The sequence below is a fragment of the Sitophilus oryzae genome, unplaced genomic scaffold, assembly GCF_002938485.1.
Source record: "Sitophilus oryzae breed Bouriz unplaced genomic scaffold, Soryzae_2.0 scaffold_1494_pilon_pilon, whole genome shotgun sequence".
In the NCBI taxonomy this organism is placed as follows: Eukaryota; Metazoa; Arthropoda; class Insecta; order Coleoptera; family Curculionidae; genus Sitophilus; species Sitophilus oryzae.
In genome coordinates this window covers 1,585,972-1,609,680 of record NW_022146163.1, presented here as the reverse complement: position 1 = coordinate 1,609,680, position 23,709 = coordinate 1,585,972, and the positions used below count along the sequence as shown (strand labels likewise).

Sequence of the window (23,709 nt, the reverse complement as noted above, 5' to 3'; positions counted from 1 at the left end):
ATTTTTTAGACAATAAACTAAAAATTTATAGGGCGTTGTGAGAGAAATGATCAACTTGGTAAATAACAGATACCCTAATAGGGAGTGTCAAAACAGGTATAACCTAACATAACCTAACCTAAACTCTCTAGAGGTTTATTTACCAAATTTTGTATTATAACATCAAAGAATTTCAAAATAAAATGTATATACCCTTAACTTACCAGATCCTACTCTATCTTTCATCTCAGCATATCCAGGTCCCAGTTTATTAATTGAACAATTTGTTAAGTGTCTAAATGGATTGCGCAGGTCATTTAAACTAAACTTGTCAGTTCCAAATCGGGCCAGTCCTTCTCTGTACATGTATATTGTCAAAGGATGGTACGAAGGGACGCACACATACAGCCTCAGGTCAAATTTATATCCTCCAATCAACAGCGGTTTGTCTATATATCGTTGAACTACTGTGTTTGTGTCATAATTTAATTCACTCAATTTCTGGAAAAGAATAAGATATAAATATAAAGTTTATACAGGGTGTTTCAAAAAACAGGTGCCATTTCTCGTGGGGCGATTCCTCTCGTAAAAATAAGATTTACTTGTCATATTAACATAGGTTCGATTCTGCTTTGTTTCGTAGTTACAAGGCGTAAAAGTATTCATCTTTTTTTGATTTATTATAATTTTCTTCCAAGTGTTTTTAGCGATTCGAATGAAATTGTGAGGGTAAAAATTACTATAAGTGCGACATACTTAAGTACGACTACTAGCCCTCTTCGTATCTCAGCTTTTTAAAAATTTTGCAATTTGGGACACTCCCTGTAGCTCTGTTATTGTTAAAGGTATCGAGAAGGAACTGTTTATTGTAGAACTTTTTACGTAAAATACAGTGGTGTAGTCTGTTATTCTACAAAAATAATATTTTTAAAGATATGAATTAAAGTTATGTTTTCTTAAATGAAACACCCTGTATATTTATAAATTATATGATCTAGCTTGCCATAAGTTCTTCAGAAATATATATTACTCTATATTTATTTTCACTATTTACTGGAATATTTAAAGTTTTTATTAAAATATCATATTTATTAGTAGGCAATGATTGATAATAAAAGAAACTAAAGAATTATTAAAAAAATACTGCTATGTGTCTCTTGTTTTATTTTGGAAGCCACTAATAAATTCTTTATATATTAGGGAAACTTAATTCTCTACATCTATTTGTTGTTCTCTACTTCTATTTGTTGTTGTTGGAAGCTACCGTACCGAAACTTTTAGATATTCCTTTAGCTCATTTACGTGAAATATACTTTCAGCAAGATGGGGTTCCCTCTCACAACTTTGAAAATATAAGAATTTTGTTAAATTTATTTCTGAAATGAATAAATTGGAACTAATGGACCTATATGATGACCTCCCTGATTCCCGGACTTGTCTGTTCTCAATTTCTAATTTTGGGGATTTTTGAAATATGAAATATATCGTACTACAACAATGTTGAACACCTGGAAAATGCTTTATCAATGCAAGCTTTTAAATATTTGCAAACCTATTTAGGCTGTCATTGAGGCTGCATATATCATATTGCGTTATGTTTGCCTATTCTTCTTTAAGTAAATATATAAAAATAGGGCTAAAAATAACAAAAATATAACACTTTCAATTTGGCCAAAAATTTCTCCGTTGCGTTTTTGTGTATAAAAAGTTTTTATATCTAAACTGAACTATTCTTAAAGCATTTCTTCAAAGCATATAATAGAGCAACGGAAATTACATTAGAATTAAAACTTCGTAAATACTAACGACACTGCATTAGTGTCATAGTTCGATTCATTTAGGTCCTATAAATAGCCACGGGGAAATTATATATTTGAAAAACATAAGGCTGCGTATAGACATGCAACGGGGCATCGTAATGCGACAGATTGCGTTAGAATGTTTCTTTGCATGTCTGATTGAAACTTAAAATAAAAATGAAGAACTAATGTAAATATGCTAAAAATAGATGAAAAAAATTGTACTACAGTTTTTTACTCGTAAAACATAGAGATTCTTTTAGCTTTTTCTTCGTTTTTTTTCTCTTGCTTACTTAAAAAGGTGTATTATAATAATTATATCTTTAAAATTTAATTACTCATTATTATTACTTCTACTAGTGGAATGTTGACTAATTTTAAATTGTTATTTATAAAAAGAGAACCAATACTCACCTTGAACAGAAATATGCCTCTTCCTTGACTTTGAGCAACGGGTTTGCATATCCATATAGGTTTTTCCTCTTGCAATTTTATTATGTCTTCTTTAACGGTATGTGGTCGTCCTCTACTGCATTCTGCTGCTAATTTAGTATATTCTAAAGGAAGATTGTAACCATGTGGACTAAAAGGTTCAAAGTGAAAAATTGTATTGGAAAATGTCAAAGTTACAAACAAGTACAATATAGTTTAAAGTAGTCAATAACATATAGTTTTTTCTCAATGCAAATCTGTGTCAGTCTCAGTCTGTGAAGGCTGTATTACCACAAACCATGATATGAAACTTGGTTTAAGTATCTTCACCAATCTAAATTATTTTTAAAATTCAATATCTGCTATGAATAACGATAGGGCAAAAACAAGATAGCTTATTAAGTATTTTAAAAATAGATCTGCTTACCTAAAGTCATACACTGAACCATACACTTTCTTCATACATCTTAAATATCTTATAAGGTTATCTTTTCGACATATTGTAGACCCTTTTGGAATATGATTTAAGTACTAAAATTGAAATAAAAAAATAAATAGCAACGTATTTTAAAACAAATAAGTAAATGCTAATTTAAATGAAATTAATATTACTTCGTTTTGAAAGTAATATATTATTTTTAAGGACTACTCATTTACTTTATTCATTAAAGACCACTCATTTACACGTTGAATGAGTGGTCTTTTTAGTACCACATATCAGAAATATCCGTATAATTTTTGAATTTCATGCCTTTTAAACTAATAACCTTAACTGCTTATATATAGGAAAATTAAAATAACTTTGGTTGCATATCATAATACGACCACCAGCAAACTCCATAAGTCGACGCATGGTGTCATTGATGACGTGCAACGAAAGTTGGTTTAATTTCCCTTTATTGTAGTTACCTGCCATGCGTAGATATTTTTATGATGTGTAATAGAAAATCCTGACGTTTTCCACCACAAATTCCAGTTATTTTCATTATACTCAGGGTGGTATTCTCTCCAGCCCCGTTCCAGACAAACCTAAAAAAAATCTTCTGTAGTATAATATTTATAATATTTTTTTAAACGGAAATTTAAAAAAATCTGCCTTTATTCAATAACCAGAAATAGCACTCAGTTTACGCGAGTAAACAATAAAGCTAAAAAGGCTATAAAGAATTGGTAACAATTGGTAAACAAGTACGAATTTGTGCTTCTGATTTAAAATACGCCATAAACATCCAAATAAGTTCTTTCATATCAAAACTAAAAGAATTTCGTTCTTCCATGCAAAACGAATATCGGAGAAGATTAGGCGAATAGCTAAGCAGTATAGAATTAAAACTGGACTACTCTAAGAAGTGTCAGAACAAAAACAATATGTGAATCATCAAACCAAGAGAAAGAGTGCATCTACCAGGTACCTTGCGACGCAAAGAGGTAAAACAATGAAGTCAGGCATTGCAAATCATGTGTGGTCCAAGCACCAAAACATAAAATGGTCGGAAGCTTGCCCACAAAGAACCCCATTGGAGAAAGCGCAAATTTAAAGGGGCCGTATTTATTTCTAACAATAACAAAATCTTTAGCAAATTTGAACAATATGGCAACCACTCATAAAACGCTCCAATGCAGTTATTCTTAGTGGAGAACTTCATGCTTGACTGCACCCAACTAATTCACGGGTCAATGCTCGGCTCTAGTATATAGGCTCAATAGTTTTAGGATTTAGTTTAGTCCACACTTGATAACCGTCAGTAATACTTCTGACCGAAACGCTGTGTAAGCAAAATAAATACAATGGAAGTCCAAAATTCTGTCCAGTTTTAATACTGAATCATTCTCTACCACATTCATACTTAGTGTCAGAAAACTCTTCAAGGTTGATAGAAAAGAGAGACATATTTATTAATTAGATTTTACCAGGTCTGAGATTCATAATTATATAATTAAGACAAAGCAAAAATTATCAATTTTTTATGACTTTATTTAATGAAAAATTGAATTATAATTTTGAAAAAAAACATAGTAACAAAAATGTAGCTAAATCATTAGATTTAAAATATATTTTTTTTTCATAACTTTGATGTTTATGGTACACGTTTAATATAAAAATTAATATTTGGTTTGACATATGTCAAAGATTTGAAAATGTATACATTAACTAAATGTTAATTGTAGTAAAGCTATTACCTAAATTTCAAAAATTTTAACTAATATTGATAATTATATGTTGTTGTGATATAACTTAAATCTTATAAGTCGATAACAGTATATTTAAAAACAGCGATATTTTATTTTAAAACACAGTTCTAATATAACAAAATTTTTCATAATTTTCATTAAATATACTTAAATTATTGTTCTCTTTATTAATTGTTGCTCATTTAATTAACACTTAAGTCAGTAATATAGGTGTCATATTTTGAATTACTGTGTCTTTATCAATTTATCGGCTCAGAACAGTTAGTACACATACGACCTGTTCTGACGTATAATGCGGAGACCCCAAATTTATCCCAAAAAGCAGCAAACAAAATCAGAATAATACAAAGATTAATGTTGGGGCTATCTATGCGAAACAAAGTACTGTATACCAAAGTACAAGACAAAACAAAAATCACGGATGCCATAGAAAAATATAAACTTTAAAATGTTATTTGGCATACATTACAGGGTTAAACGATAATCACTGGACGAGAAAATTATAGAGTGGAGACCAAGGCATGACGTATTCAGGAGCAGAGACAGTCCTCCAACCAGATGCAGGCATGATGACTTAAGATGTATCATTATACAGTAACTGGATGCAAATTCTTTATGATTCGTAGTTATGGAGCAAACGAGGGAGATCTACGTCCAGCAATGGACTTTAGTATCTGGTTGATGATGATGGTGATATATCGGCCACTCTTATTGGAAATTCAAATACAGTTCTCCGTAAGAATTTCTATCCGTCATCAAAAATAGGTACGCTCAGTTGTATAACTTTATGATGAACACATTTTATCGTAAATTAATAAATTAATACCTACATTAAAGTAAAAAGTGTAAAACTTGGAAAATAAGTTCGTCATAATAATGCTTTTATTTATTCACTATTCTAATAAACAATATGCATTCCTTCGGAAACTCTCTATTTATTTATCTAGTAATGCTAAAATTAGAGAAAATAGTATGATTCATTGGCAAGTAATGTAAACATTTACGATCCGGTAAAATTGTGATGTAAGAGGAGGCTTAGCTTGCCTACGGCGGTTCAGTAGTAGACTGGCCAGCCGGCTGTTGTGTTGTGTTTTCTCATAGAGCTGATATTTGGGGGTTGAGAATCTTTTGACTATAAACGTTGCAAGTATTGTAAGGCAATGGGTCGTTTGACCGAAAGAAAACCTCTGGTGACATCTTTCCTTCGAGGTTGGTCTTGAGAGTTTGAGGTCTCCCTTGTCTTCTCGATTGACACGATGCGGCGTTGGGGTAGAGAGACTAGTGAGGTACCCCAATTAGCTTATTCGATTGGGATGCGAATCTGTTTAGCGGCAGAGTTGCGTCCGGGGGAAGCCCCTATACTATTTCAGGTGACACTAGCTAGTTGTTGAAGATTATTAACCAATAGATCCGAATGATATTTGAATTAGATGGAAAATATGGAATGGGATATATTGAATAGAATATATCAGTGGCTAGGGGGCGGAGTACCCCCGGGTGAGTCTTACTATTTAACTATCAATTTTATCCAGATCAGTAAATGTTTGTTTTGTTATTTTCATGTACAATGAGAGAGTGCTTGCCAATGACCAACTAAATGGATATTTGAGGTGAATTTGCATTGTGAGACCCGGTTGAGTAAGCCCCAGAAATAAGCGATTTTATAAAAGTTTTGGCCAACAATTATTGGAGGAAAAACTAATATCCAAAAATTATAACAACCTTTTTAAATACTTGCACACCTTGGAATGCTTAAACACTAATAATTACAAATATTTAGCTGTTTTCAAAGTTTAAAGTTTCATTTTCTATTTCCGTTGAATAAAACTCTTTTAATGACAGTCACGCTTCCATTTAATTCTGATAAAATCGCACTAATAAACTGAAGCAAACTATTTCGAATCATGATAACCTTTAAAGATAGCTAAATGCACAAACATAAACTCTACAACTTGCAGGAATTAGCATTGGAAAATGTCAAGTGTTTGATGTCAGCCATAAATGCAACAAAGTTTCTAAAGTTTACAGTTTAAATCATGAATGTACCTACTATGTGTAATTTATTTCTTTTTTTTATTTAGTCTTAAATTTTATCGATTTTTTTTATTTCCTAACTATTAGTGTGAAGTACATGATGTACAGTGTGTCCCTTTTTTTCCTACAGTTTGCACAAACCTGTTCCACTTTCCTGTCAAACGGATGACGCTGTAAAAAATTTTCATTGCACCCTTCGTTTCTGCGCGTTTTTTTTTAATTATTATTTATTGTTATTGTGAAAGATATCGAGAAGGTGAAAACTGATTCTTCTAGAACTTATGATGATTATACAGTAGTATAATCTGTTTTTCTACTAAAAAAATATTTTTTGAATATGAACTAAAGTTATGTTTTTTTTTTCAAATGGAATACCCTGTATATTTATAAATCATAAGACCCGTCTTCCTATGAGCTTCTGAAAAATATATATCACTCTATATTTATTTTCACAATTTACTGCAATATTTAAAAGATATCGTTTTCTTATTAGTAGGTCGTTATGAATAACAAAAAAATCGAAATTGTATTTAGTAAAATAGCCATACATATTTTAATTTCTTCCCATAGCAACTGTGCCTTAAATTGCCTTATATCTATCAAAAATAGTAGATAAAATAGTACTTTAACCGCACGGGTAGATTAAATGATACTTTAACAGCGAGGCTAGGTTAAAAACTTTATTTCTTCTCGCATGTTTTTTAACTGCTTCCATTTTTGAACATTTTTGTATTCCTTTTCATAAGTTATTCGGGATTTTCCAGTAGTTTGGATATTGCGTTTGTCGCTTCAGCCTGAATATCTGTTGGTAATTTACTTATTTCGTTTTGAGCCATTTCTGACTCCAATTCAATCAGCAATCGACACGAAAGAGAATTAAAAATATTGACTCAAAACTGACAACTAAAGAGACAACTTTATTTATTTATCAAATTACATAGAAACCAACGCCAACCCAACACAATATTTTTTCTACTCGTAATAAATTCCTCGAAATAATAATTTCTGAATTGAAATATAAATTTTTCTTCTTTTTTTATAACGGGATTTATTATAACTGGATATGTTGCAAACAACTAAAAGTTCTCTTAATAGCATTTTTCAGATCTTCGACATTGTTGTAGTTGCCATGATATACCTATTCATCATATTTTTTTCGAGATTTTACATTTCAAAAGTCCCTAAATAAAGAAATCGAGAACAAACAAATCCAGGGATCAGGTCCGTTGGTCCTAATTCTATAGATCCATTGGTCCCAATTCATTTGATTTGGGAAATAATCATTTAACAAAATTCTAATATTTTTAAAGTTGTGAGGATGAGTCCTATCTTGCTGAAAGTAGATTTCACGACCTTTAATAATAATTCTTTAGTTTTTTTATGATCAATCATGGCCTAGTAATAAAAATGATTTTTTAATGAAAACTTTTAAATATTGCAGTAAATAGTGAAAATAAAATTAAATATAGATTGTATCTCATTTCAAGAAAACATAACTTTAGTTAATATTTTTTAAAATATTTTTTTCATAGAAAAGTAGACTACGCCACTGCATTCTACGTAAAAAGTTCTACAATAAACAGTTTTTACCTTCTCGATACATTTCACAATAACACAGATACGGGGAGTGTACCAAATTGCAAAATTTTCATAAAGACCATGTAGCTCAGAAACGAAGAGGGCTATGAAAATTTTGTTTACAGCATCTTCCGTTTGACGAAAAAGTGGCATAGGTTTGTGGAAACCGCACCCTTCTATCTTTATTAATAACGGATATACCGTATGATTTCAACAAAAAGACACCCTGTACATGAACAGTTTGTAATGTTTAGATGATAATACATTATAATTCTTTTAAGATATAATAATTTTGTAAAAACGTTTTAATATTTTTTATTTTTTTATTTTTAGTATATAATTATAACTTAAAATAAACCTACGCAATTTAACTAGTTACTATTTTAGATTCCAAGACAATAAGTACCCAGCACAAATTATTCGAAACTATGTCAACTGCGAACTTAGTTCAAATTCTCCACGTTGCATAATTAGAAATACCTAAACTTCTGACTTGAGGCAAATAATAAATCGTCAGCTTGAAAAGGTTGTATTTTAGTCGTACAGTTGAAAACATTGAATAATTTTATAGTTGCATGCGGTAAAACTATTACTGATAAATAAATTACTCTTCCGTTGGTTCTTAAAATTAGACGGTGTTTAAAATATCGTCGTTATTTCGTCTAAATATAGGTTATGATTACTATTGAATAATAGGTATTTTAAGAAATAAATGAAAATACGATATTGCCATTTCGTGCAATTAAAATTGAAAATGCAAAAATATAAGTCTAGGGAGACTTATATTTTTGTCATACCTAATTTATTTATTTATTTTTTTACTATATTAGATTAATTTTTTGACAATATTTAAATTCGTGTTCCATAATAAATGTAAGACTAATCATAACGAGTTGTTACGTCCGTAATAGATAAAGGTTGATAATAAAACGCCTATTCAAGTATCATATACTCTGTTTATATCTCAGGTTAGGTTTTGACAGACGATGACAGAAAAAAGGCAGATGCCAATCCATTTATTTAAACGAATTGGCATGGACGTCATCTTACAATCGTCTACAATGAATAGGCATTTTACACTCCAATAATATTGAAATATGATCTGCCTATTTCAATATTATTGGAGTGATAGAAAGATGAACGACCCAACTAGCATTTATAGTGGCAGATATGTAACTGCTACTACCAAAGCCACTACAAAGTGGGCGGTGACCATCGGCGGCTACGTCGTATATTCGTAGCTACTAAGTAACTGCGACCAAAATGGGGAAAGATTTTGAATAGCCGGGTAGTGCCTTGGGTAGTTTTTGCCATTAAAAGAGTTACTATGATGTGTTACTATAAAGTAGCCTACTGGTGAATGCGACTTATCTGTTACGAAGCTGCCTAGTCGCGGGTTCGTGGCAGCCAAGTGTTATCCACCGACATGTGAAACTTTCGTTAAACTGTTAAGCTTTTATTCGCAGCGACCTCTTCATGCAATTTCACATTTCATAAAAATAAATGTCATAATGGAAAATAATTATGGAAGCCATTATTTTTTCGTTATTTACCGTGTGTTTTTTACGGCTTTTTTAGGTAAATTCCAGAACACATCGACTTTACTGAATAAAATAGTGAATTTATATGGGAAAATTTTCGAGCGCCTCTCAAAATATTTCAAATTATTATATTATGTGCAATAGAAACTCATGTAGTAATTAAAAAATAGTAATAATGTGCTTGAAACTGGGACCAAACTTTAAAATATGAGTCCACCAAACAAAATAACTAAGGAAAAAAAGCTTTAATCTAGGTATATTTAACTTGAAAACGCATAATGTTTGAGCTATTTGGCAGTTCGCATAAAAAGTCATAGTCATGAAAAAAATATGGTTGTTTAATCCGAAAAATACTTTATAGTTCCATATGCTTCCACAAAGTACCGGGAACAAAAAGAAATCTTCGGACTGATAAAGTGACAATTGTAGCTACCCAAAGGCGACTTTATAGAAACAATAACTAAAAAAAATAAAGGAAAAATGTACCTTTATAGGACTTAAATAGAATAAAAATAAGTCGTAATAATGTAATTATTCCTTTTCCATGTTGAACGTTCCGTTCGTGTCAGTTTAAAGAAAACACAGTATTTAGTAATTAGCAATAAAATGAAAACCTATAATATTGCATATCAGTATTCTATCTAAAATATTCTTCCACATTTGTAGCAAACATTTTAAATGAACTTTATTCATTTTGTTTAAATTTCACTATCATAAATCTTGATGAAATCGACGAGACGGAGAAAATGATCGCCTATTTATTTTCCCAAAAATTTTCATAACTAACACGCAACTTGTTCACGGGGTTAAAATTAATTTCCTGCTTAATTTCTAGATTAGTATAATGTAATACCGTTAGTTTGAAATTAGTTGTATAATTTATTTTTGGGTGATAATTAACTTCTTGGGATGGTGATGATTAACACTTTTTTTGGTACTATTTAATTAGTCTTATATTTAGTTATAGTCTTATTAAAATATAGTTTAAACTGCTTTAAATGTAAAATAAGAAGGGTTAAATTGTTATGTTGTTATTATCTCTTCTAAACTTGGCTTAATGCATATGTAGCCCTCAACTGGCGTGGTGAATTTTTGTACCACTTATGGTGTGCTGGGGTCCGCCGGATCCCAATTTTTTTTCAGTTAAAAATACATAATGAAGAGATTTTATATAAAGCTTGTTATCTTAACACTATTTACAATATATTCAAACTCGTAAACAAAGAATTTCATTAATTTTCAACAAATTAATAAGAACGGACACAAAAATAAAGTAAAACTCATTTTTTAGGAATTTTTGACAACAGAAATATAACTTGGCGAAGAAACCCATAGAAATTAAAAACATATATATTTTGTGATTTTACCGTATTACTAAAAGTAGAAGCAATTGAAATGTGAAGCTAAAGTTATAAACATAAATTATTTTCAACAAAACTGCAAGCCTTGAATGTACATTACTTTTTCAAATACAGTTCACATGGATCGTGCACATTTGATTTATGAGATTTTTGTTTTTTGTCATTTCTTCGTTGACATATGGTTGACATATACCAGGTCTCTTTCTTTTGTGGTGCTGAATCAAGAACAGTTAACCTAATAGGACTGCTCTTTCAGCCAAAAGTGTCCGCCAGGTGCATGCGAAAACTACTCGCTTTGTGACGTCATTGTAGCCCTTGTCACGGTTATTAGTCCTTATCCGGCAACCAATAATACACACACGTGCATTATTTGTTACCGAATGCAAAACGTTCATTATTTAGTTTATTTATTTAGAGTAGTAGAGAGTAAACACCTTATATGTATGCAGTATAGAAAATTAACTGTATAAATCGTATTAAATACTCGGATAATGCATTTTTAAGAACAGCAGTTCCCAGCATCACCTTTTGCAAGCATTCTTTTTAGAGAACTTCCATATTTTGATTTAAAATAATTAATAAACAAAATCGTGGGCACTTAGTATGCACTTTGTCACAATCCACAACACAAAATGAACGTATTTATACACTCTATAGCACTAAAAACTTTAAAGACACCTTTTTCACATTTAAAATTGACAAAATAATTAACTCAAAATTTCTCAGCTCTTATTTTTATAAGTTTACCATAGGCAATTAGTAATACACACTATCATGACAAGGCCACGAAGGCTTTGACAAGGGCTACAATGACGTCACAACTGTCAGCTGAAGCGCGGGAAGAGGCGAACGTACGTCTTATGAGAATGAGCAATCCTATTAGTTTACCGTTCTTGGTGCTGAATATTCAATTTTTTTTCTTCCATAAGTAAGAGATCTGGCGCAGGAATTTACTGCAGCAGTCCAAAGACTGAGATCTACCACAGTCTTGGAAAACACACCACGATCTTCCAAGCTGAGCTATATGCTATTGAAACCTATGTGGTAGAACAGCAATACACCGGGAAAACAATATGCATATTTTCGGATAGTCAAGCTGCGCTGAAAGCACTTGAGGCAACGAAAAGCACGTCTATGACGATTCTTCATTGTAAGAAACTACTCAATATACTGGGAGATAGGAACAAAGTGTCGCTAATATGGATACCGGGACATGTCGGCCTAGAGGGAAATGAACGTGCTGATTCCCTCGCCAAAATTGGTGCAGGCTCGCCATTCGTGTGGGCTGTACCGACACTTAGCGTTCCCAAAATCTCGCAAGAGACAGGCTCTGTGAATGGGTTAGAGGTGAGACATTCCGAGACTCGAATGACAGTCCCGGAATGGAGCATGCCAAGAAAATCCTAGCAGGGCCATCCAAACATAGAACAGGAGAACTCCTAAAGGCCGGTAGGAATGGAACGCGTGTGCTCACTGCAGTGTACACGGGCCACTGCCGGCTGAGATCTCACCTACAGAGGACGGGACTGGTGGAAGACGCCGAATGCCGACTCTGTATGGAAGATGATGAAACAATGAAGCACGTTATGTGTACCTGCCCCGCTGGGAGCAGGACCAGGTTTGAGATGTTTGGCAAACCCATGCTAGACCTATCAGACCTAGGAGACATATCGCCCTCAGACATAACGGCCTATATTAAGAGGCTGGGTCTTGAGGATGAACTTTGACGCTCTTGTAAATTAGAGCTTGTAGAAACTGAGCCACAATAGGCCCTCGCGGCCTCAGTGGAGGGTCCCCTATGGGACCCACTCTTAGTCAAATACAATAAGTAAGAGATACAGAATCGTAGTTATGGTTTCTCTTCGTCGAAAAATCAATGTCCCGATGATTTTATCTCACCTTCGCCTCTTTAAGTTCATGAAACCACTCAATTAATGCTTCCTCAAAATGAGCGTTCTAGTGAGGCACACTTTTTAGACTACCCACCATCCTAATAATAAAACATGCTTGGCGTGGTTGTGCCACACAAACCTCAATGAAACTTTAGCCTCCGCCGCCGGTAGGAACAATACTTGATAAAATCAAGTGCGCCTTTAACAGTTGCATATTAGTTTCCTAACTTAAAGGTAAATGGCGCGGCGAAGCCTAATTTTTAAACATAAACATCTTTCAGAGGTTTAAATAGTGCTTGGGGTCCGCTAGACCCCATCATGCCAGTTGAGGGGTAGTAATGAGTTTGGCCAACAATGTTAAAGTAGCTGTAATTGAACAAACTAAGCATAACAAACCTTAAATTATTTCTTTTTACAATAGTCGTTCAGACAAGTGTGTACAAGGTTTGGATTGAATCTTAAATGACTCTTAAACTGTAAAATTATTTTGGTGTATAAATTCCTAGTAGAAAATGCTATCGTCATCAATTTCATGCAGATAACAATAATAATTAATGTTTAAGCTAAAAATACATCATTGCCAATTGCTTAGAAAATATCCATCCCTAGCAAATCTATTATTAGAACTAAATTAAGGTAAAACGAAGTCTATTATAGCTGAAACTTACATGTTGAATGTTTATTGTGTGATGAATTAATGAATTAAAATAGAAAAAAAAATATTTCGACAGATTTTTTAATTTATATTAATATTTTTATAATGTTATTAAGTTTTGGTTTATTACTATCTTAGCTGTCAATTATATTTGAACTGTTTTTCAATAATATATCACCATTTTTTTTGCACAGGTTATTAATTCTATTAAAAGCTAAAAATAAAAATAATAAATTAATTTGTTAGGAAATTTAAGGCATAGAGGATTCACTAATAAAAAATTAATTATACAAAGTTATTTTATCTTTATTTTTAATAATGCACAATTTTTTTCCCGGTAGTGGCAAATTAGGTTGTACTGTGGTAAATTTTTTCCAGCTGAATTTTAAGAAAAATCTCAAAATAAAGCAATATTTAAAATTATAAAATTAATAAATAAAGAACAAATTATATTTGTATAATTTGTACTCATTTTGAGATTTTTCTTAAAATTCTACTTCTTGATAAAAAATTTGTTTTTTGTAGTTAATTTTGGTAAAATTTTGAATTTCTTGTAAAATATTAAACTTGTTTAAATATAACAGAAATAATTTCAACGTAATTTTTTAATGAACATGTGTTACTAAGATAACCGGTTTTGTACGTAACTGGAAATTCGCATATACCGGGTGCGTCTCAAAAGTGGCTCACCCCTATAAATTTTTATTTTTTAGATCAGAGATTTTTTCATCAGACCGTTTTCGGTCACGTCCGGTTTCACCGGAAAGGACTACAACTTTTGATTTTTAAATGACACCCTCGGTATTTTTTTACTTTATTCGATAGAAAATGACACTCAGAATAGAATAACATATCATATGTCAACTTTTGAAATTTTTGCATATGGTTTATTGAAATTGTAACATGTGGTTCATAACGACAATTTGACTCGAAATACCAACTGTGTGGTATAAAATTATTCGTAAAAAAATTCTTTTTCTAAATATGCTAATGAGCCACCATCGTTCCATTTGAAAATATTGAGATATGATTAAAAATACGATTTGGGCATATTTTAACCGGCCAGTACAAGACACTAAAAACATTAGACGATCAAATCTATTTTTTCAAGCCATGGCACTCTAGATTGAAATTGAAAATACAATTTGTTTTTAAGTGAATGTGTCAAAAGTTGACATATGATATGTCATTCCATTCAGAATGGCATTTTCTTTTAAAAAGCAAAAGTTGCAGTCATTTGCGGTCGAACATGAAGTGACCGAAAACAATTGAATACGTAAATTAATCTTAAATTATGTCATATACTAATATACCAAATCTTGTTATTTTATCTAAAAAAATAGAAAAGTTATAGAGGTGAACCACTTTTGAGACGCACCCGTTATTTCAAAAGCTCGTACAGGGTATACTGCTTTTTCTTTTGGTATGGAAAACTCATGGTTTTTAAAAATGTCTTTCTTAAAACTAGACATTTTAGCAAACCAATGATTTTTTATTCATTTAAGTAAATGTCAATAAAGTTTTCATCTTCAATTATCGAGTTAACATCACAATATTACAGTTTTGGAGTTGTAAATTTTTGTATTGCAACAGCAAAGTAAAAACTAATTCATCAGAATACACCAAAACACGTGACTCTTTTGACACTGACCATGTTAGCATCATCAACAGATGGTTAAAGCTTTAAACAGTTTTAATAATCTGCTGAAAATGCTAACATGGTTAATGCTAACTTAGTGTCAAAAAGTAATTTTTTGTTGTATTTTTTTGAATAGTTATTTCATAATAGTTGATTTAAGTGTTAGGACAACATTACTAGCTATAACAGAATAAAAATGATACAGAACAGAAGTATACATAAATATATTTACCTGAGCTAGAAGCTGTGGTCCTGTACCATTCTCGTTTATTCTAAATACAAATGGTCCATTTCCAAAACATTCCTCAAACATTCTTGTAAAAGTGCTATAATTTAACAAAACACAATTATTATTATCTATACAGGGTGTTTCAAAAAATATTTACCATCTCCCGTAGGGAGTTTCCTCGCGTAAAAATAAGATTTATATTTTATATTAACATACATAGGTCCGATTCTGCTTTGTTTCGTAGCTACAGGGGGTTAGAGTTTTTTTTTCGAGTTATTATAATTTTCTTCCAAGTGCTTCTAGCGATTTAAGTTAAGTGAAATTTTGAGGGTGAATGTTACTATAAGTGCAACATATTTTTATTTATTTCTCATATTATTTAATTATAATTTAAGTATGATTTAATTATTATCATTAAAAATTAATTTCATATTAACATTGGTCCGATTATGCCTTGTTTCGTAGCTACAGGTTGTTATACTTTTTCAGATACAAGTCTTTATACTTTATACTTAAAATACCTTTTTATGATTCGAATGAAATTTTTAGGGTAAAAGTTACTATAAGTGCTACATATTTTAATGCTAAACAAGTGTCGACATATTCACCACTGACGTGCATCAGTGTTATCAGTGGAATATTTTTCTAAAAAAAAACATGCGCGCCACTGACTTTTTTTTTCTTGTTAGCAAAATTATGTTGACCGTTTAATGCCGATTAAAAGTTGTCTCTTGATATTTTGTCAATTTCAGTCTCCCTAATAAGATAAAGGCAATATTATTAGTTTGCCTTAATCCAAGTCTAATAGCAACCTCTAAAATTTGTCATTAACTGGTTAACGTATTAAATAAGTTGCTATAAACATGGGTGCGAAAATACATAGTTTTAAAGTTACAGGATGTTAAAACTTTTAAATAATATTTAAAATATATCTACCATTATTTTTCTTTGAATGGATGCATTCAGGAGCATAGGCCGTCCACCAACCAGATGGCATGACGACTTAAGGCGTATCCACAGTAACTGGATGCAAATAGCTCAAGATAGGGAATTATGGAAGCAAACGAGGGAGACCTACGTCCAGCAGTGGACTTTAGTGGCTGGTTGATGATGATGATGATTGTGATTAATAAAATTTTACACTTTTAGTAACTTTCACTATCAAAATTTCAAATTTAAAGAAGGCATCTATTCTTCTCAAAGAGACCTAGTATAAATTAAAAGGAACGAGAAAAAAGACTCAAAGTCTCTGTCTCAATGTTTGTACTAAGTTAAACAGTGACACATGTTTCGCACATACGAGCATCATCAAGCAAATACAATAAGTGTTGCTTTAATGTGTAAAATTTGAACGTGTGTGTGGATTGACTTTAATTGTATTTGTCCCCGATGATGCTCCTATAAGCGAAACACGTGTCACTGTTTAACTTAATACAAAAGTTGAGACCGAGACTCTGAGTCTTTTTTTCTTGTTCCTTTTAGCTCAAAATTTTATTCGAATTACTAAAAGCACTTGGAAGAAAATTAAAATGAATAAAAAAAATAACCCTCAATAGCTACGAAACAAATCAGAATTGGATCTATGTTGATGTAAAAAATAAACCTAATTTTTACGCGAGGAATCTCTCCACGAGTGACGGCACATGTTTTTTAAATCACCCTGTACCTTAAATTTTATGTTTAATATATTAGAACAAACAATTAGATGAAGGTAATATGTTTCAAAATGAATAAAAATACTAAGAAAAATTAAAGTCTAAGAAATTTCACAGAATGTATACATATGGAAACATACTTTTTGATATTGCAATACGATCTATTTATAAACTGGTACTATTTCGGAATACTACGTGTCTTTTATTTTAAGAGAAAAAAGAAAAGACGAAAATGAAGGTAACAGGTTCAATCTCCTGCCAACACGAAATCCAAGTAGTACAAACGAAAAAGTTAAGTTAAACGTGCTCTTAAATGCCAAAGTTTGAAATGTATAGGCTATAAAATCTGGAATAGGAGATAAAAAATGCAAATAATAAAACTTATTTCCTGATATCGATTATAGAAAAATTTATAGGAAAATATGGGGGATGAGTAGATTATAGTTTAGATGAAACTAACCATTTTTTGTAACACTATTTTGTTTTCATTTTCTGTAACTTTGAAAAAAAAATAATTAAGTTTTTTTTTAAGGAAAAAACACTAAATTTGTTCCAAATTATATACAATTGTCCAACATAACTTATGAGTATATGATTACCATTTATTTAATCCTTATAGTAGGTACGTAATGCCAGCTACACATATTCCAGTATACTTGCGTAAACTAGATTTGCGCAAGTATACTGGAACATGTTTGAGAATGTTTTTGAGCAAATAGGAAATATTTTTTTTCAATAAAAAGAGCGTTGGAAAAACGCACAATCAAATTCATCAAAAAAATTGTTTTTTGTCGTTATGTTAATAGGTACCAGTATTTTTTTTTTAATTTGCTGTAGGTACCACTAAACATCAAGGTTATCAACTGAAATTTGGTATTAATAATTTTAATAGTTTACTCTGGTTGCAAATTGAAATTGATTTTTATAATGAGGGTTCATAAACCTGCGGTCATTTGGGCTTATTTTTTTATCGAAAGCAATTCTAGATAGGCATATGGTACAAAAAAGAAAAAAGTTGTATTTTTAATTGGTAATTTTAAACATTTAATTTAAACATTTTAGTAAGTGGCGTATATTTCTTCCCTAGTTTAGTTTACCCAAGTATACTGGAACCTGTACGGCTGGCATTATATACTATAAGTATAAAAAAAGGGTTACCAGATACTCATAAGTTATGTTTGAACATTTATATTGTATGTATTCTGTAAGAACAAATTTGGTGTTTTCTTCTACTTTATAAAAAACTAATTTTTGTTAAACAAATAAACTACATTGAAATATAAAATATATATATTTTTGTTTTCTGTTTTAATTGCAATATTCCCAGTTTTCCAGTTAATACTACCCTATTGTACAAAAGCATTTGTAATTATTATATGTACCGGCGCACGAGAATTTATGTTATGTTTATTATTTCATATTTATTTAAGATGATGATTTTCTTCAAAATAACCCATCATTTTTCTGTTCATAGCTGAATGTACCCAAGTAACAAAATACTTTCTTATAATTTTCTTCTTTATAAATGTTATATAAAGGAGTCGGATGCAGTTAGATAGCTTTATAAGAGTGTCGCTTTACATTAAAAAGCCATTTGAGCAATATTACTTTATAATAATGTAGCTGTAAGAACGCTCTTAAATATAAATAAGAAACCCTTTATATATCAGCTTTAATAAAGCTAATTAAATTTGGCGATTAAACTATATAAAGATTTTATAAGACACTTATAAGCACTAACAAAGCAATTAGAAATCCAGAATATTTTACCTCTTTAGGCATTTTTATAAAGCTACTATAAAGTGATCGGTTGTTTTAGTTAAATGCTTTATAATTATATTATTATAAATACCCTTTATATTTATAAATTTATAATATTAATTAAAATATTAAATATTAATAATTAAAATATTAAATATAAATAAATTATTTATAATACAAGCATTTGCTTTATTAGGTACCCTAAGCTTTTTAATACGTATTACTCAATTAATACAAAACATTGCCATATTACTGGCATATAAAAGTTATTTAAGGTCTTTTAAGATTTCATTCATCCTTTTTGTTAGCATATTTTTATTTTTTTACGAATCGGCATGCTACGCAAGTTTATTTATACAGGGTGTCCCAGAAATAAGTGCAAGTATTTTAACTGGTAGTATAGTTCAACCCCAGAAACCCGCCTATGAGGTTTTTTTTCGAAAAAAAAAATGAAAATTCGAATTTTTTTGAAAAATTTCTTGGAAATTTGTTTAGTTTTTAGTTAAAAACATAATTTCTTGATAATATGGCAACATAGATATTAGATTAAATTTGCAAGAAAGAAAATCCAGAAAAGATCCAGAAGTTCTAAAAAATTTAGCAAAAAATATATTTTTTTGGAAATTTTCAAAGTAAAATAGCTCCGTTATTTTGGACTTATTTGAAAAACCACCCCTTAGAATAGTTGCACTTATTTCTGGGACACTGTATTATTATCTTAATAAATTTATAATTTTTTCTTATACCATCGAGCTTAACATATTTTTTAATTTTCAAAGTAAAATAACTAGGTTTTTTTTGGTCTTATTGGAAAAACGATAAAGAGAAAATATGTTTTTTTTTCTCTCTATCAAGATCTTCTAGTTTTATAAATATTTGTACTTATTTAAGACTCGCCCTGGTTAAATCAACAATATTTTTTTTTTAAATTTGTATAATAAAGCTAAAATAAATTTTACCAATATTCCTAATTTGTAAAATATTTATTCATATTTGTGTACTGTATTAATATTACTAATATTAGTAAATTAAATTTTAATACATATTACAATAAAAATGGAAACCAGCATATACTTTACCAATAAGAAATTTTCGTCTCTTCATATATTTTCTCTCATACTTTTCCAGTCATTTCCCAAAAATTTCTCGCCGCCGAATCCGGAAAAATGAAGGAATGTCGGAAAAGCCCAATGGAAATTGACGACCTGCCCGGCTGCCGCTCGAACTTTGACTGATCTCAGGCCGGTGGAACGGCAAATGCCGCGGAAATCACGGAAAAAAGGATGGGAAAACGACGACGACGACACGCGAACGCAGAGCCATTCATATTTTTCCGCCAGTGCGATGGATGGCATCGCGCGCCCTTGTACCAGGTTATGTCAACGCGAACCGGAAGTACGCGACGCGTGACGTCATTGTCGGATCGTCTGTGACGGACTGGAGATGGAACTAGTAAATTTGTAATCATTACTTCACATATAGAGTTTTTTCTTTTCTATTTTAATTAATTTTATTATTTTTTTTATTCTTTTGTATGAAATAATACGTTACAGTAAAAGCCGCAAATCAGTGATTGTTAACAATTACTAGTAAAAGCTCACATTCACTGATTTACTAAGACTACGCCAATAACAGTTCAACAGCTATTTTTGAAATCAACTTTTACTAGTGAATGTTAGCATTCCCTGGAGGATAGAAGTGAGTTTGACAGATTTAATTTGCGCGGTTGCCACATGTTGGAATGTTGATAAATAAGGATAAATAAAATAATATAGACAATATAAGGAAAATCTTAAAATGGGTTAAATACTGGCAACGTTGACATCTGGCTCAAATTCGCTTGGCTTTTTTGCGGTTATATTTAATTGTTTTGTTATCGTTGTAAAAAGTGCTGTGCGGTATTTGGTATTTTCCTTAAATGGGAGAAACTTGCTCTGAAAAATTAATACAAAATAAACTCTCTCAAATTATAACAAAAGTTAAGGATGCCAGAGAAAAAATTGTGACTTGACCTATGTGCTTGAAGTTCCGGATTTGAAAAAAAAATAGTAGCTTCAGATGAAGAAAATTCGGGCATCCTTTATTTTGTCCACGATGAAAAGCTTTATAAAAATTGTTCAAAATTATTTGTTTTGTACAGTTTAAAATGTTTATTATGTTTTTTTTTTTTAATATTTAGAAGGTTATATTGTGTCGTTATTTTCTATAATCTATACTAATATATAAAATCCTTAAGTGACTGACATACTGATTAATCACGATCCTGTTCAAACCACTCAATGTAAGAAGCTCAATTTTGGCATACAGGTTTTGGCATTCTAGGGTGTAGAGGTTCGATAAGAAGGGATTTTTCGAAATTCCAGTTCCAAGAGGGTGAAATCAATAATTACAATACCCTCAAATATTACAATATTTTTTATTTAAAAAACGGTCAAGTTTCCGAAAAAAACGCTTAAACACGTATATTTTATTTTGTTTTTTACATATTTTAAGATTTTTTAAAAATGTATACAGGGTGTTTCGAAAAATCTGGTCATTGATTAATCACGATCCTGCTTAAAGCGCTTCACGTAAAAAGCTTATTTTTGGAGAACGGATTGACTTTAGGGGGTAGATGTTCGATAAGAAGGGATTTTTCGAAACTCGAATTCTAAGGGGGTAAAACCACCACTAAAATATTAGAATATTTTTTATTTAAAAACCGTTGATTTTTTCGGAAAAACTCTTAAACACGTATATTTTATTTTGTTGTTTTACATATTTTAAGATTTTTTAAAAATTTATACAGGGTGTTTCATAAAATATGACCATTGAGTAATCACGATTCTGCTTAAACTGCTTGACGTTTAAAGCTGATTTTTGGCGAACGGATTGACTGTGGGGTGTAGAGGTTCGATAAGAAGGGTTTCTCGAATCTCGAATTCCAAAAAGGTGAAAACGCCCCTCATGTATTACAATATTTGTTATTTAAAAAACGGTTAGCCTTTCGGGAAAAGGCTTGGACACGCATAATTTATTTTATTTTTTTACATACCTATTTTGATATTTTTTAAAAAATGATACAGGGTGTGCTTAAACCGCTTGACATAAAAAGCTTATTTTTGGCAAACGGATTTTTCGAAAGTCAAATTCCAACGAGATGAAACTACCGCTCAAATATTACCAAGCATCACCATTACAAATGATTAATTCGACGCGAACGAAGTCGCGGGTACACGCTAGTTTACTCTAATCTGTTTTACGACTCAGGTAAGATGTCGCCAGATAATTAATATTTTTAAGTTAACTATAGATGGGTTTATACAGGGTGAGTTTTCTACGATGTTCTCGAAAAATACTGGGGGGAGCTAGAGAGTCGGTTAAATTAGGAAAGAATTGCAGTTTTGTGGGGTTATAAATAAGCCTTTCGAATTTGATGAAAACGTTTACGGCTTACTAGATATTTGGAATGTAACAAATTTCAGCTATTTTAAAAATGTTTCCCAATTTCATTATAATCTATTTCAGACAAAAAGTTTTCAGATAAAAGTTGTAGATAATGACATCCTTCATGATATTGTGTTCTCTTTTTTTTCTAAAACCTGTCACTTTCATATGATACATGTTTTTTTTTAAATGGGAACCATAGTTGACCATCAGTTAGAAAAGAAAATCTATCGGTCACAGATAGAGAGTTCGGATTAATAGTATGGTTCTGATATTCCAAACAAAGACAAAATCAGGAAAAAATGATGTTATTGTGGTTAAATTTCGTAATATACAGGGTGACAATTTGAAAACGAACAGTATGTAATATTACCTCTACCGATGATAGTATGAAAATTTGGCGAAATACGTCAATTTACATATCAAGTGGAACAATTTTTGAGGCATTTGTTGTCGTGTTACTTTCAACCCCTTGACCCCCAGGGCAGCTACCCTTAAAATTTTAAATGGCAACCCCTATTTCTTTTACCATTTTTGTGTCCCTTATAAAATTCTCAAAAAAATAATGCAGTATGTAGAATTCTATAAGAAACACAAAAATAGTAAAAGAAATAGGGGTTGCTATTTAAAATTTTAAAGGTAGGTGCCGTGGGGGTCAAGGGGTTGAAAGTAACACGACAACAAATGCCTCAAAAATTGTCCCCTTTGATATGTAAATTGACGTGTTTCGCCAAAAATTTTCATACTATCATCGGTAGAGGCGATATTAAATACTGTTCGTTTTCAAATTGTCACCCTGTATGTATATATAATATGTAGGTATTAACATATTACTAATTATATTATATTAGCTGAATAATGAATATGTTAATGGTATATTAATACGAGTATAAATAGAATATTTTATGATTTTTATTGTCTTATTTTTTGAAATGTTCACTGTGCTGAAAAATATTCATGTTAGTGATTTTTTTGAAAACTAGATTTCCTTTTTAAGGTAGGTGCCAAGAATGACTTAAAAATGGTGTATCATGTTAGAGATATTAACAGTATCCTAAAACTATTAAATTTGTTATTTTTACTAAATTTTGTCACATCGAAACATAATTTCCAGGATATACGCAGCATACGACGATACAAGTATATTTCAAAAGCATTAATGCGGTTTTCCAATGTCTGGTTGGTGTCCAGCTCTCAGAGCTGTAGAGAAATACTGGAGAGATGTAGCACAACGCAGCATACGTATGCGCAGTTCGAGGCTTAGATCTCGGCTAGAGAAGAGGGTTTTCATGGAAGCAAAAGTACGTCTGGCCTGTTCGATCTTCGCTAAAATTTCAGTTTTGGGGCAAGCGTCGTTAACGAGGGCTCCTAGATACTTTATGGACAATACTTGTTCTACCACCTTGTTGTTAATTCTGAGGACAGTCTTCCTTGGTGTTCTGTCCTTCGCATCTATTGTATATACGGGTATGCGGAGGTATACTTTGAGGACATGCGACATCAGGCTGATTAACCGGTGGTCATCACATTGAGAA

General features: G+C 31.1%; 1 protein-coding gene across 3 annotated transcripts in view; it reads right to left on the bottom strand.

Annotated features, from left to right (window-relative positions):
• Positions 1–20,056, bottom strand: part of LOC115877485 (probable tubulin polyglutamylase TTLL2) — a 34,023-nt gene extending 13,967 nt beyond the window's left edge. For 2 of the 3 annotated variants that reach the window (XM_030893662.1, XM_030893664.1), the window contains exons 1-6: positions 19,828–20,056; positions 15,336–15,429; positions 3,120–3,239; positions 2,638–2,741; positions 2,193–2,361; positions 204–480 (exon numbers count right to left, since the gene is read on the bottom strand). In XM_030893662.1, the coding sequence (XP_030749522.1) occupies positions 204–480; positions 2,193–2,361; positions 2,638–2,741; positions 3,120–3,239; positions 15,336–15,416 (751 nt within the window). In that variant the 5' untranslated portion in view covers positions 15,417–15,429; positions 19,828–20,056. Of the gene's footprint in view, positions 1–203; positions 481–2,192; positions 2,362–2,637; positions 2,742–3,119; positions 3,240–15,335; positions 15,430–19,822 lie in introns of all 3 variants that reach the window. The other variant, XM_030893663.1, reaches the window with a different exon arrangement.
• Between the last annotated feature and the right edge of the window lie 3,653 nt (positions 20,057–23,709).